Source organism: Cololabis saira, chromosome 12 (genome assembly GCF_033807715.1).
Source record: "Cololabis saira isolate AMF1-May2022 chromosome 12, fColSai1.1, whole genome shotgun sequence".
NCBI lineage: Eukaryota > Metazoa > Chordata > Actinopteri > Beloniformes > Belonidae > Cololabis > Cololabis saira.
In genome coordinates, this window is record NC_084598.1 from 37,803,120 (window position 1) to 37,820,105 (window position 16,986).

Consider the following 16,986-nt stretch of genomic DNA (forward strand, 5'->3'; position numbering starts at 1 on the left):
GTAAGTATTTAGTTTAAGAGTAGCTTCAGTAAACAGTAATGTTTTTAGGCCTGATTTAAAGGAGCTGACAGTTGGAGCAGACCTCAGGTCTACAGGAAGTTTGTTCCACCGGTGAGGAGCAGAATGACTGAACGGATTTCTCAGTGAAAATTGTATTCACAAGTCTTAAATCTCGATCCAAGGGTCTTAATTTTTCATTTGAATTTTAACCTAGAGAATGGATGAAATCCTGCTGGTTTTTCATTATTTTGGTGGGTTTTACATCACGTTTGGGCTGGAACATGTCAGATCTGGCAACCTCAACCTAAATTTAGTTTAAAAATTTCATTAAAAAGTCTTAAATCTTGATTCAAGGGATTTCATTTTTTAATCTCAATCATTAAAAAGTTGATTTCATCGTTTTGAGGAGAATCTCCTAAATCTGTGTTGCCAGGTTGGGCAAATGTTGGCCCAATTGGGCTGAAAAATCTAGATTTGGGCTGCTTTTCCTGGTTTTTACTAAATATTTAGGAGAAATATATAAATGGGACCTATAAATGTCCTCATGGGACCTATAAATGTCCTCATTGGACATATAAATGTCCTCATGGGACCTATAAATGGCCTCATGGGACATATAAATATCCTTTTAGACCTATAAATGTCCTTTAAGACATGTAAATGTCCTCATGGGACATATAAATGTCCTTTTAGACCTATAAATGGCCTCATGGGGCCGGTTCGAATCCCAGTCCCCCCCCCGCGGTTCTGAGGTTCGGTCCGGATCAAGAAAGTTTTGTTGTAGTTTAGGATTCAAAAGTAGAGTCAGTGAAAGAAATTACAATGACATGATTTTGCTATTTCAGCATCGTTAAAAAAACAACAAGAAAAAAATTGGCAGGCAGACAAAGTGCTTATAACAAGTCCATATTTTTAAAGGTGTAATCAGTACAACAATGTCCAGACTAATGTAACTTTAAAGCTGGCCTGTTTGAATCATCATGAAAATATATACAGCCTTTACATTTCCTTAAACTGGCGTTACACGCCTCAAACCACTTTGAACCTACTGAGTCAGTTAGAGAAATTACACTGACTTTATTTTGCAATTTCAACGTAGTTTGGCTCATAAGTAGTCAGGAGAATCCTTAGACACTCATGCAACTCCTCATTGGTCATGGAACAACATGCCCTTGTCTTGATGCTATCCATATGAGAAATCTGGACTCACAGGTGTAGGTAAATCCAAACATTGTCAATATTAGCAGTGCAATTTTCCTCATTGTGGGGTACTGATACTGGTTAACACGTTCAGACCAAAAGTCCAACCTCAGACAGCAAGTGCTGTTATAAGGCAAATGAGGACTGCATGAACCAGCTTCATCTGCAAGATGTTCTCATCAATTAGAAGAAGTTACCTCTTTTGACAGTCTGTGACAATAAATTGAATATCTTGTGATTGTGGACTGTTAGTTTGTATACAAATAAAGACATTTAAGGATATCTTCTTGGGCTTTGGGGAACAGTGATCAACATTTTTCACAATTTTTCACCATTTTAGACCTAAATCCATTTCTATTAACTTTTTGTATCAGTAGCAGCTAGATATCAGCAGCAAAGTTGATTAAAATATTTCTTGCTTTTGTTTTATTCATAGAGTCGGATTGTGTCTTATCTTTTTAAGTTGAGTCCACTTCAAATGAGTGTGAGGGCCCAATCAACGCTGCTCACAGCTTTAATTTATCTTGTTTTCTATTAAATGGGTATGTTATTCCTTTATACTTGTTTATAACTTATAATTCTCATAATATTCAAAATAATTTACTAGCAAATTTTTTCCTCTGGGGGATTAATAAAGTTTTATTCTATTCTTTTTATTCTATTATTCTTGTTTATATATTTCATGTATCCTTCAATTCACTTTGGTGTATATTGTTTCTGTGCTGCCGAACCAAGTACATTTCCCCATTTTGATATTAATAAAAAACCTTTGTATATTCTATGGAACAACTTCCAGAGATTCGACATTTAAATGCAATGATTTTAAATCTCCACTAGAGGGAAATGAGACAAATATTACTGTAATGCAGTAATGTATGTCTCCACTAGAGACTATTATTCATTCAATTAATTTTATGACCCACTAGATGGAGACAGAATACTATTAATATGTACTCCTTTTTCGCCCCGTTCTTTAAAACATTCAACACTCCATTACAGATTACTTTTTTTAAACACACTTTAAACACACTTATTTTTCAACAAGCACTCAGACAGTCCTCAACTTACTTTCTTTCGGACTTTATAAATGGCTCAGATCACTTATAACATTACTTTCTCTTTACCGTTACAGGTTGCAAACATACATTCAGTTCTGAGCTCTTTGGACAGAAATGCTCACACATTAAATATTAGCATTTACAGGATTTCTAAACTCAGAAACTCCAACCCAAATAAAATGGATTTGCTCCGTCACTTGAACCCAAGACAGGCGGGTACTTTATTGATCCTGAGGGAGATTTGGGGTCTCAGCAGCACCTACGCAATAAAGAGACAAAGGTATTAAAACTGAGAGAAGGGTCAAGTTAAAAATAGAAATATAAAATAGCAAATAGAGAATCAGGATAAAAAATACAACAAAGTGAAAAAATAAAGTGCCGTGATGTAAAAAGTAGGTTGAATTAAAGGGAAGTGACAAAATCACTTAAACTGACACGTGTCCACTAAACGGAAGAGACATGAATTAAGGGTACAAGTGAACATTAACCCCTCTTTTAGTTATATTTAAACATTTAAATTCCCTCCAAAATGTTAACGGAGTAGCGTGAGGTCCAGATATATGGTTTGTTGTCTGAGGGCAGCACCATGCCATACAGGCTTCATTTAATAAAACATTTGATTAAAAGGTAAATATAATTTCTGTCGTAAACACTGACATCATCATTTAATTTTCTTTAATGTTTTGGCCTTAATCTCTTCAAACTTCAAACTCCCTGTTATTTCCATTTGCCTTTGATGCATAGATGGAAACCACAAACTAGTAAGATGGAGAACGGCTGTGATGATGCCTTCAGTCGGACCATCATCTACCTCGCTTGTCTCCATGACAACACAGCATCTGGTGTTGGATCACTGTTCATCGCTGGTTTCCAGAAGTCTGGACTTCCCTCCAGGGTCAGATGAGATCATGGTCTGAAATCCCTGCTGCTGCTGGTTTGATGCTGAAAATGTTAAGGATTCTGTCCTGGACCCAAGCGCACGACACCAGACAGGTTCAAAGTTAGCCAAAAAGGCGTAGTTTATTCTCACAAACAAAAAACACTGCCTCCTTAAATGGCAGGGGAAAGAAAACTCGCTGTACGAATACAGGAAAAAAGTCCTCAACAAAAATCCACAAAGTAATCCAAGAGAAAGGTCCTCAGCACAATCCACAAAGAATCCAGAAAACCCTGATCACATACAGGAGTGACAAGACGAACTCACAAGGGTTTGCCAGCAGTTCTGATCTTTATATGAGCTCCCAGTAATGACCTGATGCACTACAGCTGCGCTCCCGTGGCTCAGCTGCGCCACCCGGCTCGTCGCCGGGCGCGCAGCTCTCTGGCTCTGCGCTGCGCAGACTCTGCTTCTGCAGTGCGATCGGGCCAAGGGGAAACCCCAGCTGGCCGAGACATAACAGTACCCCTCCCTCCAAGGGAGCCACCTGGCGACTTGCCAGGCTTCTCGGGATGGGTCCGATAAAAGTCGGTCAGAAGACCGGGGTCCCTGATGAGATGGCAGTCCCGTCGGTGCAGGCGCATCTGGAGAGGTGTCGTCGTGTCTGGGGGTCCACCAGGACTGCCTTGCTTCAAACAGCGGAGAGCGGCAGGCGGGGGGCCAACCGTCGCCGGAACCCTGCACCGACGTACCGCCCGGGGCAGAAAGTGTGGCTTTCTGCCAAGGACCTTCCCCTACCGTCGGCTGGCAAGAAGCTGGGGCCGCGGTTCGTGGGACCCTACGAGGTCACGAAAGTTCTCAGTCCTGCAGCCGTGAGGCTGAGACTGCCGGCTTCCCTAAACATCCACCCTGTCTTTCATGTGTCAAAGGTCAAACCTGTCTGTTGCGCCGGAAACAATGGCGGCTGGTACCCCAGCGATGCCTCGAACGGGGAAAGACCTGTTGCTGAGCTGACCAGGGAGTTGAGGGAGTACTCGACCCACGGGAGAAATCGAGTCCAGGAAGCAGGGTTCTTTGCAGCCACACAGCGGAGTGCTGTCTCCACACTCTGCTTCATTCTCTCCGTCTGTCCGTTAGTCTGAGGGTGATAGCCAGAAGAGAGACTGATCGAGGCACCCAACCCCTTGAGGAAAGCCCGCCATACCTGGGACGTGAACTGGGGTCCTCGGTCCGAGACCACATCCTGGGGAAGACCATGGAGCCGGAACACCTGGCTCGTGAGGAGATCCGCCGTCTCTGCCGCCGAGGGGAGTTTGGGGAGGGCCACGAGGTGCACCCCCTTACTGAAACGATCAACAACAGTTAGGATCACTGTCATCCCCTGGGAGACCGGTAGTCCAGACACGAAGTCCAAGGCAATGTGGGACCAGGGACGGCTCGGAACAGGAAGTGGCTGTAGTAGGCCGGCCGGTGCCTGGTGAGAAGCCTTGCTGCGGGCACAAACAGGACAGGCCAAAACAAAGTCCCTCACTTCCCTCCTCATCCCAGGCCACCAGAACCGTCGAGCCAGAAAGGTGAACGTGCGGTGGACCCCAGGGTGACAGGCAAACTGACTAGAGTGACCCCAATCCAGTACTCTGGACCTAACTGATTCCGGAACGAACAACCTCCGTGGCGGCACACCACTAGGGGCCGGGTTAGAGTGCAGCGCCCTCCTGACCACCGTCTCGATGCCCCAGGCCACCCTGCCCACCACTCGGGCCCCGGGAAGGATAGGTGCCGACTCCTCGGTGGACGGTCCCCCCCCTTGATGCAGCCGGGACAGGGCATCCGCTTTGCAATTACGGGAGCCGGGACGATAGGTGAGGGTGAAGTCGAACCGACTGAGGAAGCCGGCCCAACGAGCCTGTCGCCCATTAAGACGCCTGGCTGCCCGAATGAACGTGAGGTTCCTATGGTCAGTCCAAACGATAAACGGCTGCCCCGCCCCCTCAAGCCAATGGCGCCACTCCTCCAGAGCAGCCACCACAGCCAGCAGCTCACGATTCCCGATGTCATAGTTCTCCTCCGCGGGAAGAAAACGCCGAGAGAAGAACGCACAGGGGTGCACTTTCTGATCCCTCTCCGATCGTTGGGAGAGGACCGCCCCCAGCCCGGTGTCCGAGGCGTCCACCTCCACGATGAACTGCCTCCCGGGGTCTGGATGGAGCAGAACAGGGGCGCTGGTGAACCTCTCCTTGAGGGACTGGAAGGCGGCGTCAGCAGCCGAAGACCAGACGAAAGGTTGGGAGGGGGAAGTCAACCTGGTGAGGGGTTCCGCCACGACACTATAGTTCCTTATGAACCTCCGGTAAAAGTTTGCAAACCCGAGGAAACTCTGCAACCCCTTCCGTGACCCAGGAACCGGCCAATCGACCACCGCCTGAACCTTGCGGGGGTCGGCTCGAGTTTGACCCCCCTCCACTATCAACCCCAGGTAGTTGACAGAGGCAGAGTGGAACTGGCACTTCTCCGCCTTAACATAGAGTCGGTTCAAGAGGAGACGCTTGAGTACCCGGCGGACGTGCTGGACATGCTCCTCGAGGGTCTTAGAGAAGACCAAGATGTCATCGAGGTACACCACCACGAATTCATCCAGCATGTCACGGAGTACGTCGTTGATAAGCGCCTGAAACACCCCCGGGGCATTGGTAAGACCGAATGGCATTACTCGGTACTCGTAGTGACCCCGCGGTGTCTTGAACGCGGTCTTCCACTCGTCCCCCTCCCTGATCCGCACCAGGTGGTAGGCGCTCCGTAGATCCAGCTTAGAAAAGACGGTAGCCTGGGTCAGGGGCTGAAGGGTGGAACTCATGAGGGGAAGGGGGTATTTATTCTTTACTGTGATGTCATTGAGTTGACGGTAGTCGATGCAGGGACGGAGGCCCCCATCCTTCTTCTTTACGAAGAAGAAACCCGCTGCCACCGGGGAGGACGAAGGCTGGACAAGCCCAGCTGCCAGTGACTCTGAGATATACTCCTCCATGGCGGCCTTCTCCGGAATGGACAAACTGTAAAGCCGGCTACTGGGAAGGGGGGCCCCAGGACGGAGGTCGATCGCGCAATCGTAAGGCCTATGCGGAGGAAGACTCTGGGCTCGGGACTTACTAAATACCTCCCCCAGATCCCAGTACTCTCGGGGGACAGAGGCAAGATCCGGGGAGGTGACGCTGGGGATCGACCGGGGTAACGAGCCAACAGCCGCCTGGAGACAACGAGCGTGGCAAGAAGCACCCCACTCCAGGATGGTTCCCGAGGACCATGCCACATGCGGCTCATGTTGCATGAGCCACGGGTACCCGAGAATCACCGGAGCCGACGGGGATGGAATAAGGAAAAACTGACGGGTCTCGACGTGGTTACCCGCCACCGTGAGGGAGATGGGACGGGTGCACTGGGTGATACGGGCCAGACGACGGTCGTCCAGAGCGAAGGCCTCCACGGGTTCCCCCAGAGCCTCCAGCGGAACCTTAGCCTGGGCGGCGAACTCCTCATCTAAAAAACAGTCATCCGCCCCTGAATCGAGGAGAGCCCCCACCGTAATCCTCTGACCCCCCCAGGCCAGGGTGACGCTAACCCGTCGGTTGGGTGGTAACGGACTGCGGGAACACGAAAGGTGACTCACTAGGATCTCCCGGGGTCCTGGTGAGCCTAATCTTTTGGCCGCACGGGGCAGTTACTAATACGATGTCCCCTCTGGCCGCAATAGAGGCAGAGCCCTGCCCTAAATCGGGCCTCCCGTTCGGCCGGACTAACGCGCGTGCGCCCTAGCTGCATGGGTTCCTCTTCATTCGCAATCTGCGGCGTGGAGGACCGGAAGGGACCCGATGGCGCGTTATACGGGACAACAGAATCCCTCTCCCGTGTGCTAGGGACCTGGGTCTCACGAAGGAACCCCCGAACTCGCTCCCGCCTTCGCTCCCTGAGACCTCCGTCAACACGGATGGCCAGGCTGATGAGGTCGTCGACGCAGCTGGGCTCCTCCCGTGTAGCCAGCTGCTCTCTCACTGCGTCGTTCAGTCCCCTACGGAAGGTTGCCCGAAGTGATGGATCGTTCCACCCACTTTCTGCAGCGGCCAACCGGAACTCCACCGAATAGTCCGCCACTGTGCCAGTACCCTGTCGAACACGAACCAGCCGGTCGCCGGGGTCCTGACCCCTGGACGGGTGGTGGAAGACTTTCCGGAGCTCAGCCACGAACTCGCGGTACGAGTGACGGAAACTGGCCCCCATGGCCCAGGAAGCGGCGGCCCACTGGGCTGCCCGCCCGGTGAGCAGGTTAGTGACGTAGGCCACTCGAGCAGCGTCCGAGGTGAATCGGCTAGGTTGGTGAGTGAACACTAACTCACACTGCATGATGAACCTGGAACAGGTCTCGAAATCACCCCCAAATGGTTGTGGGCTGGCAAGGCAGGGTTCCTGGGGTAGCGGATCGGGCATAGCAGGGCGCGGAACCTCGAGAGGTGGGTTGACGGCCCCAGCAGGTGCAGGTTGGTTCGGCGGCCGGGTGGTGAGGCTCGCCGTTAACACCTGCAGCTGTTGTAATATCGCCGTCTGCTGCTGGGTCAGGCTATTCACCGAAGCCTGCAAAGGCTGGACCTGGGCGTGGAGGTTCTGCACGGCCACAGCGGCCGCCTCCAGCTGGTGAGTGTGGCTCTTCGTTAACCGGAGCTGCTTATCTAAAGCAGCCTGCAATGAACCACGCTCTGGGTCGGCTGGGTCCATCTTGGTGAGTTCGTACTGTTAAGGATTCTGTCCTGGACCCAAGCGCACGACACCAGACAGGTTCAAAGTTAGCCAAAAAGGCGTAGTTTATTCTCACAAACAAAAAACACTGCCTCCTTAAATGGCAGGGGAAAGAAAACTCGCTGTACGAATACAGGAAAAAAGTCCTCAACAAAAATCCACAAAGTAATCCAAGAGAAAGGTCCTCAGCACAATCCACAAAGAATCCAGAAAACCCTGATCACATACAGGAGTGACAAGACGAACTCACAAGGGTTTGCCAGCAGTTCTGATCTTTATATGAGCTCCCAGTAATGACCTGATGCACTACAGCTGCGCTCCCGTGGCTCAGCTGCGCCACCCGGCTCGTCGCCGGGCGCGCAGCTCTCTGGCTCTGCGCTGCGCAGACTCTGCTTCTGCAGTGCGATCGGGCCAAGGGGAAACCCCAGCTGGCCGAGACATAACAGAAAAGGCCAGGATGAAACAGACATTATTCCTGGCAGGTCAGAGCAGGACCAGAGGACGGAGAGATGGAATCCAGCCGTGTCATTTCATTTTGTCTTTTTAACTTCATGGAGCAGCACGTGTTGTTAGATTTTCTTCACGAGTTACATTTATTTTGTCTTCACTAAATCCATTTCCCGTGGATTCAGAGGGCGTCTCTGAACCTCCGAACCGCTGGTTGTGCATTTAACAGGTGGAAGACCGTTGGGATCCCGGTTTACCTTTTCCTCTTCTTCCACAGCCGAAGACTCGACCTCTGCAGAGGAACATGGGACGACCAGTTCAAACACATCCCAGTCATCGCAGCCCAACCTACCAGAGTAAGTCCCAACACCCATGTCTTGATCTCTCTCCACTTGGTACAGACACATCTCCAGTATATCGCACTTGGAAATGTAGCCTCACTATCTGCGCTGTCTCACAGGTTCCAGAGACCATTCTTGATGTAACACCTCAGGCGGGGTTACCTGGGTTCTGCACAAATACATCAGAACCGTTTTCCTGGCTCCGCAGAGGACACCAGACAACTCTGACAGGTGTTTCGGACGTCATAACCCCCACAGATAACTCAGTAAATGGCTCCTCATTGAAATTGACAGACAAACAGACCCCCCCCCCCCCCCCCCATTTTGTGTTTTAATCTAATCCAGTTCATCTATGTTGGCTTAAACTTTTTGGGTTCTTTCTTCATATCTGACGCATATTCAAGTGTTTTGTGCAGTTTGTGGTAAAATGAGAGCGTAATCTATGTCAGTATTACAATAAATAAAAGAAAGAGAGTGTGAAATGATCTCTCTTATGAAATGAAACTCAGATTTGTGCTGATGGTGAACAAGAGAATAAAAAGTGCCTTGTGATGGTCGGTGACGCTCCTGGTAATGAGACTAATCACAGACAAACACTTATTAACCACAGTAAACTGAACAAGAGAAAAGATACAAGTTTTAATGAAGGATTTTTGACTTTCTTTGAAGTGTTAACAATCATCTTAATATCTAGAAAACATTTACAATATTTACTGAAACAAACACGGAGGAACACTCATTGACCAAGTCAAGTTCATTTGTGTTTAGTGTTTTATGAACAAAGGCTGCTATTTCCACGGATCTCTTCACTCTCTCTCTTCATCAGTGACTGCGTTTACATGCAGTCAATAACCCTTTTAAAACCCGAATATTGGCAATAACCCGAATTTGCACGGCCATGTAAACACCAATAACCCCTTTGAATAACCCGAATTTGATCATATTCCGGTTTTTAAAAACGCGTATATGACCCCTGGGTTACTCCTTTTAAAACCCGAATATTCGGTCGTGTAAACCCGTGATTCCCAACCCCCGGTCCCCGGACCGGTACCGGTCCGTAGAGCTGTTACTACCGGAATGGCTTGTGTTCCGATCATAATTAGGGCTGCAACGATTCGTCGACGTTGTCGACAAAAAAGCAATAATCAAAATTGTCGGCAATTGTCACCAGACGTTTTTTTTCCAATGGAGTGAGGCATCTTCACTTCATCTCATACAATCTCTGCGAGAGCCCGCTGCAGGACGTCTCAGCGCAGCCTTTTTTTTTTTTTTTTTTTGCGTCCCAGCGCAGCTGCGGGTAACAAAACTTCAAATGTTCGGGAGCATTTTAGCCTGGATACGGCGAATAAAAGAAGACTTGCAAGTAGGGTTGCCACCCCTCCCGTAAAATACGGAATTGTCCTTTATTTGAGAAAAAAATGTTGTGTCCCGTATTGAACTAATACGGGACGCGATTTGTCCCGTAATTTTATTAACGCCCCATACACACGTCTGCCACACACACATCAACACTAAATTGATCAATAATGAACAAAATAAAACACATATATTATTCCAGGCCCGGTTCCACGATGGTGCATAAGCAAGCATTGCACCGTCAGTTTGTGTTTGCGTGCTCAGTTGAAAAGACGAAAAGAAAACTGACAATGCGCCCGCGTTAAGCCTGATTTATGGTTCCGCGTTAAATCGACGGCATGGCTACGGCGATGGGTACGCGTGCGACGTGCACCGTACGTTCGCGTCCCCACGTATCCTACCCCGTAAACTCTGCGTTGGTGCAACGCGGAACCATAAATCAGCCAGTGTCCGTCACTCATCTGTGTGCAGCAGTTACCTGCACCAGCAAGACGCTGCTCTCTGATTATGGCTCACAGTTTGAAAACCCCAAATAAAAAATAAATTAGAGAATATTTTATGAAATCAATAAACAATTCCATCATCAAAATTATAACAAAGGTTCAAAATATCATGCTTTTCATGTAATAAGATTAGGTAATATATTAGTTTCACCTTTTAAGTTGAATTATTGAAATAGATTAACTTTTACACCATATTCTAGTTGAATTATTGAAATAGATTAACTTTTACACCATATTCTAGTTGAATTATTGAAATAGATTAACTTTTACACCATATTCTAGTTGAATTATTGAAATAAGTTAACTTTTACACCATATTCTTCACCTGAAGCATTTTTTTGTCATATAATTTAATCCAAAACTTGTATAACTCGAAATGTGTTTCTTTAAGTGGCAGCCCTGTCATGGCTTGGCGGACAATAAGTTCTGGTACCTGACCGGACTGAACAGCGCCATGCACAGGTGCTGAATGCAGGTTAGGTACAGTCAGCTGCAGAGATGAGCGGACCTCAGCAAACCTCCATGAGCCGTTTCTTTACTGGTTGTTCGAGTAAAAGAAATGGTGATGAACAAGTGGAAAATCCTACCAAAAAGAAAAGCAAAAGCTTTAATCGCAAGTACGACATTATGTATATAAAATACGGATTTGTTGTAATTGGCGATTTGGAGGTGCCAAACCCACTATGTATTTTATGTGGAGAAACGCTCGGCAACGAAGCAATGAAGCCATCCAAGCTTCAAAGACACTTAAATACAAAACATCCTTCTCTCAAAGACAAACCAGTGGATTTTTTCGAAAGGAAAAAACGTGAGTTAGATTTTCAGAAGCAAGTTTTAAAGGCCACAACATCAACGAGGGCTTCATATCTCGTTGCTCACCGGATTGCAAAAGCTAAAAAGCCCTTTACAATTGGAGAGGAGCTAATACTGCCCGCTGCAAAAGACATCTGCCTCGAACTTTTGGGGGAAAAAGCAGCTGGCAAAGTGTCGCAGCGGTCTGGCAATTGAAATAGGCTGTTATTTTCGTAAAATGAGTCGCCACCTGTTGGTATGCACCTGAAACCATTGTAAAGTTAGTAAAACAATGATAGCCTGCATTTTAAAATGCCTTGTTTTTTTCTAAAATGTTTATTAAAATTGACATAAATTGTCAACCGGTCCCTGAGCTTTTTGTTTATACTTCTGCTGGTCCTCGGCACAAAAAAGGTTGGGAACCCCTGGTGTAAACGCCAAACGGAATATCCCGATCAAACGGAACATGAATTTGTTTTCTGCACATGCTCTGTTCGCAAGGAATCCTGGTCTTTTGAGTCCAGGAAGTTCTTCTAAACACGGAGAAACACAAGACCACGCCACACTTTTGGAGTGAGGAGGAGACTAATCACTTCATAAATGTAAAGAAGGATATGAACATTTTGGCATTTGTAGACGGTAGAAAGTACCGGGATAGCCAGATTTACAAGAAGGGGAGTGAAAAGTTGCACGAAGCAGCATTTGTTTTGAATTTGGATACAGGAAGAAGAAGCGGAAATTACGGTAATTGCATCATCACGTTCTCCGCACGTCGCTGGTTTAATCGGGATATCCCGAATGATTAATTACCATTTAAACGGAATATTCCGAATGTTTCAGTAACTGGAATATTAGCAATAACCCCAATTTTGACTGCATGTAAAACGTAGCCAGTGACGCAGAGAGGCACTTTAAAAACCTGACGAAGCTGAAAACACGACAACAACTACAAAAGGAAAACTTCAATGTCAATAAAAAGAAAACAGACTTTTTGACTTAACATGAAATAAATGAATATATTAGAAGTTTGTAGAACTCTGGAATTCAGAAACTATGTACATCTTCATCTTCATCTTCATCTTCTTCATCATCACGGCCCAGTCAGAGTTTGTCCACACAAACTGGTTCTGCTTGAACCTCTGAGGACCATCAGGACACGTCTCATCCTCTCAGCACAAACACCGTCCTGTTCACTCTCATCATCTACAGCTAGAGAAAAGAAGAAAGAAGAGAGGAGATAAAGGAGTGTTTGCAGAGACTCCCTCCACCAGCTGTCAGTCAGTGATGCAGCACATCCAGGACTTCAGAGTGTTCAGAGCTGCAGTGGAGCAGTCTGTACATCCTGGAAGGCTGTCAGCTGGAATACACATTTATTTCTGGACACATGAAAACAAACACAACACCGGTCCACAACCAACATCTGGATCATCTGATCCTGAAGCCTGTCATCATCCTCCTATCACAGATTTACTGGGGAAAGCAGCCGCTGAGAAGCTGCAGCTTCACTGGAAACACTGGATCTTTGATTTGATATCAGCTGGATTTAGTAGAAAACTGCTGGAAGCAGCAGGACCGACTCCAACCTCCACTGACCTGAAAGTCTGCAGCTGGTAGTCTGGACTCTCCAACAGGTCAGACAGCTGCTTCACATCTGCAGCCTGCAGGTTACGGTCGAATCTCAGGTTCAGATGTTTCAGATGGGAGGGGTTGGACTTCAGAGCTGAGACCAGAGAAGAACAGCTGATCTTTGACAGACCGCAGCGCTGCAAGCTGCACAAAGACACCAGAGAAGAAGAAACCAGAGCAGTCAGATGGTCAGTGTGGATCAGCAGGAGATCAGCCTGATGTCTGCAGGTTAGTGTCAACACAACTTTCACATCACATTCATCTGAACACACAACTCAAACATGTCTGACCTCAGAGTCTCCAGTCTGCAGTCTGGACTCTCCAGGAAACCACACAGATGTTTCACTCCTGAATCATGCAGCTTGTTCCCGCTCAGGTCCAGATGTTTCAGATGTTTCAGATGGGAAGGGTTGGACTTCAGAGCTGAGACCAGAGAAGAACAGCTGATCTCTGACAGACTGCAGCTCTTCAACCTGAATAAAGGATAAAAGATGTGAGCTGAAGCCACCGGGATGCAGGTTCCAACAGTCCAACAGAACCAGTGAAAAAGAGCTTCATCAATATTCATGACATCATGCTGCTGCTCCAATAAAGACGTAGTGACTTCAGCTCTTCAGCTCTGCAGCTCCACCAGTGGATCCATCCAGACAAACTCATGTTGTGCAGACAAATGATTGAAGTTTCCACACAAACAAACATGTCAGGAGGAATTCTGGGACAAATGTCAACTCATCCATTTGTATGAAGGAAAATGAAGCATTTGTTTGAATGTCAGAGACACAAAAACATGATGAACTGATGTCTAATATTTCATGTAGTAAAACTAGTTTCCAGTGTTCAACAAGCAGATGAACAACTTGTTACTGGAACATGTTGTGTTTGAATATCTCAGTCGGTACAAACGTTAGAATCTCAGTGTTGTCACAGAAGCAGGGCTGGATACGTTACCATGGAGATCTCTGGTGTGCAGCTAACCTGGTCTGGACCAGAATAACAAGCAGGACTTCTTCCTCCTGCTGCTCCATCTGATCAGTCAGCTGTCTCTCTGATCAATCATTCATTTCATCAGCACTTGTTCATCATCTTCTGTGTGTTTGTTTCCTCATTTTCATCATCAACAATTACAGATAATTGCTGTCACCTGGATGAAATTACCTTAACAGACTTATTAAGACATGATAGTAAAAACCTAGAAAAATATGTTTTCCATGTTCAGAGTTTTATATTTGGTAAACTTGTATTTGCTGAAATGAAATTTAACGTTAGTCAAAGGAAGCCAAGGTTGGTTTGACTGATTTCAGCCACAGTAAGAAGTTATTCAGTAAATGAGCTCTACAGCTCATATGTTGGACTACTACACATTCAGTCTGTCCACTATTGTCTGTCAGACCCTCTGAGTTTATTAACAGCGTCTGGAGGACATTTTTGAATGTATCAGCTGTTTAAGCTCCTCGTACGTTTCCATTAGAAGCTGTTGTTCACTCGGTGAAACATCAGCAACACTCGTCCTCCATTTCTGAATCAGGACATCTGGGACCGACCTCACGGTCTGCTTAAGGAAGACGTCAACGTGCACGTACCAGGATTAGTTCAACCTGGCTTGACATAGCTGCACCTTCTCATCCTGGATCGTCTTCCTGCAGCGGAATCATCCAGGATGAACTCAGGAGGATATGTCAAGCCTTTCTCACACATCTTGGACTTCTTCTATCTACTTTCATGCAACAAACTTCTAAACTGTCCCAGAAAAACTACATCAAAATGATCAGCGATGAAACTAATCCAACCGTGGAAAACATTTGAAAAAGCAGCAGAGAAAAGCAGCTGGAGATGACTTTGGAGGTCTGGAATACAATATGTAATCCTGGATCAATCTGGGAACTTTATATTCAGTTGGTCTATTAAAGGAGCATGAGGCAGGATTTATGAAAAAAATTCATATACGTTTTAAGTTTTCTAGTAATAATGTCAGATGAAGCGTTCCAAACCAAAAAGAATGAGCCCTCTAGTGTATCTCTCCGTTGCCTTGAACAGGCTGTGTGCTGCAAAATGTGCTGCAATTCCGGACCGGAATTTCCCGCGCTGTCCTGCGGATGTGACGTCAAATGACGCTGCATGCGCGTTTTCGGCAGCGCACGAATAAACATTGGATACGCGTTTGAGTCATGGGGGCAGCTTCAACTTGAATTGGGACTGAAAACAGATGCTGACATGGCTCATTTCCTTCTGACCAGGTAAGATAACATTGTAAGTCATATCTAGAGCTTGATTTGAATGGCGCTCCCGTGCCGGCTTCGCTGTTGGCTGCAGGAACCCCAACGGTCGTCGTGGCGCTAATGAGTCTCATTTCTTATTCTTGCCTCATGCTCCTTTTATAGACCTTAAGATCAAGATATAATTGGCATTTTTCTGAATAGAATACTAACTATAAATATCACATTTCTAGTGTTACCTATTTGAATGATGGATCAAATGTATTTTTCTTATTTCCTAGTTTATTCTTGTTTGTTCAGATGTTTTATTCCAAGTTCAGACACATCTATGGTTCTTCAGTTGTTCCTGTCTGACACGTTAAGATATTTAATTTTTATGTAATAAATCATGAGAGGAAGTTTAGGGAGAAACAAACTGTTGGAGGACTAAAGCAGAGAAGAAGAAACCAGAGCAGTCAGATGGTCAGTGTGGATCAGCAGGAGATCAGCCTGATGTCTGCAGGTTAGTGTCAACACAACTTTCACATCAGATTCATCTGAACACACAACTAAAACATGTCTGACCTCAGAGTCTCCAGTCTGCATTCTGGACTCTCCAGGAAACCACACAGATGTTTCACTCCTGAATCCTGCAGGTTCTGGTTCTTGCTCAGGTACAGATGTTTCACTCCTGAATCCTGCAGGTTCTGGTTCTTGCTCAGGTACAGATGTTTCACTCCTGAATCCTGCAGGTTGTAGTTGTTACTCAGGTCCAGATGTTTCAGATGGGAGGGGTTGGACTTCAGAGCTGAGACCAGAGAAGAACAGCTGACCTCTGACAACCAGCAGTTCTCCAACCTGAACAAAAATTAAAACATGTTAAAGTCTCATCAGAGACGTGTTTCTTTAAATACCAACTCCATGTGGGTCACCACTGGTATCTGGACTTTATAAAACAGGTTTTACAGTTTTGTTACATCTTTGATGTCGGTTCCTGGTTGTTCTTCTGACATGTTCACGTTTACTGAACATCCTGAGGTTCTCTGGTCGAAGTCTGACACTAGATTAAGATGAAAACACCAACATACACACCAATCTTTTTGATTAGTGTTGATGTTAAAATATTGTTCAAAGCAGCAGTTTAGAGATCAGAAACTGATCTAGCAACAATTATTAACATCAGAATGGACCTGTGGAGAACAGCTGGACTTTTATATCATGTGTCCAGTTTTATATCATTTATGCAGGATTCCTGAGGTTTTTATCATAATGATCTTTTTATGTTATAAAGAGTTAGAATTATGTTTTCTGAGAGCAGAAGGATAAGATATTAAAATACTTTATGTTTAGTAATGTGTCCTTTATAATTTGACTTAACTTGCAAACACCTAATAATTCTTTCAAAACTGATTTTATCAGTTAATATCTTACTTTTAGTTAAAGATAAGAATGATTGAATTCTGTATATTTATAAGACTAATTCAACAAATTCTGAAGTCTGTGTGTAACTAAACATCAGGTGGTTCTGTATTGCTTGCAGATTACAAACACAAGAAAGTACAAAGTACGTATCCAACATGTACTTTGGCGTGATGTGCTGAGCTAATGTTTAATAAACTTTTTAAGGTTTTACTTTCTTTTATACTAAACTGGTTTATCTCCTGTTTAAATCTAAACGGGTTTCTCTCCTGTTTACATCTAAAATATTCCTATATAACAATCGTCAGACTTTTATAGACACAGAACCTTTCTAAAAAATAAACATTTTTTCATATCAGATATTAAATACTTCATGAATATGTTTTGAAT

At 45.7% G+C, this 16,986-nt stretch overlaps 1 protein-coding gene across 1 annotated transcript; it reads right to left on the bottom strand.

The window, feature by feature from the left end:
- Positions 1-12,378: 12,378 nt before the first annotated feature.
- Positions 12,379-16,190, bottom strand: LOC133456423 (NACHT, LRR and PYD domains-containing protein 9A-like). Its single transcript, XM_061734898.1, has 3 exons — positions 16,144-16,190; positions 15,768-16,035; positions 12,379-12,498 (listed from the first exon to the last, which is right to left on the bottom strand). The coding sequence occupies exons 1-3, from the start codon at positions 16,188-16,190 to the stop codon at positions 12,379-12,381; spliced, it is 435 nt and encodes a 144-aa protein (XP_061590882.1).
- Positions 16,191-16,986: the final 796 nt, after the last annotated feature.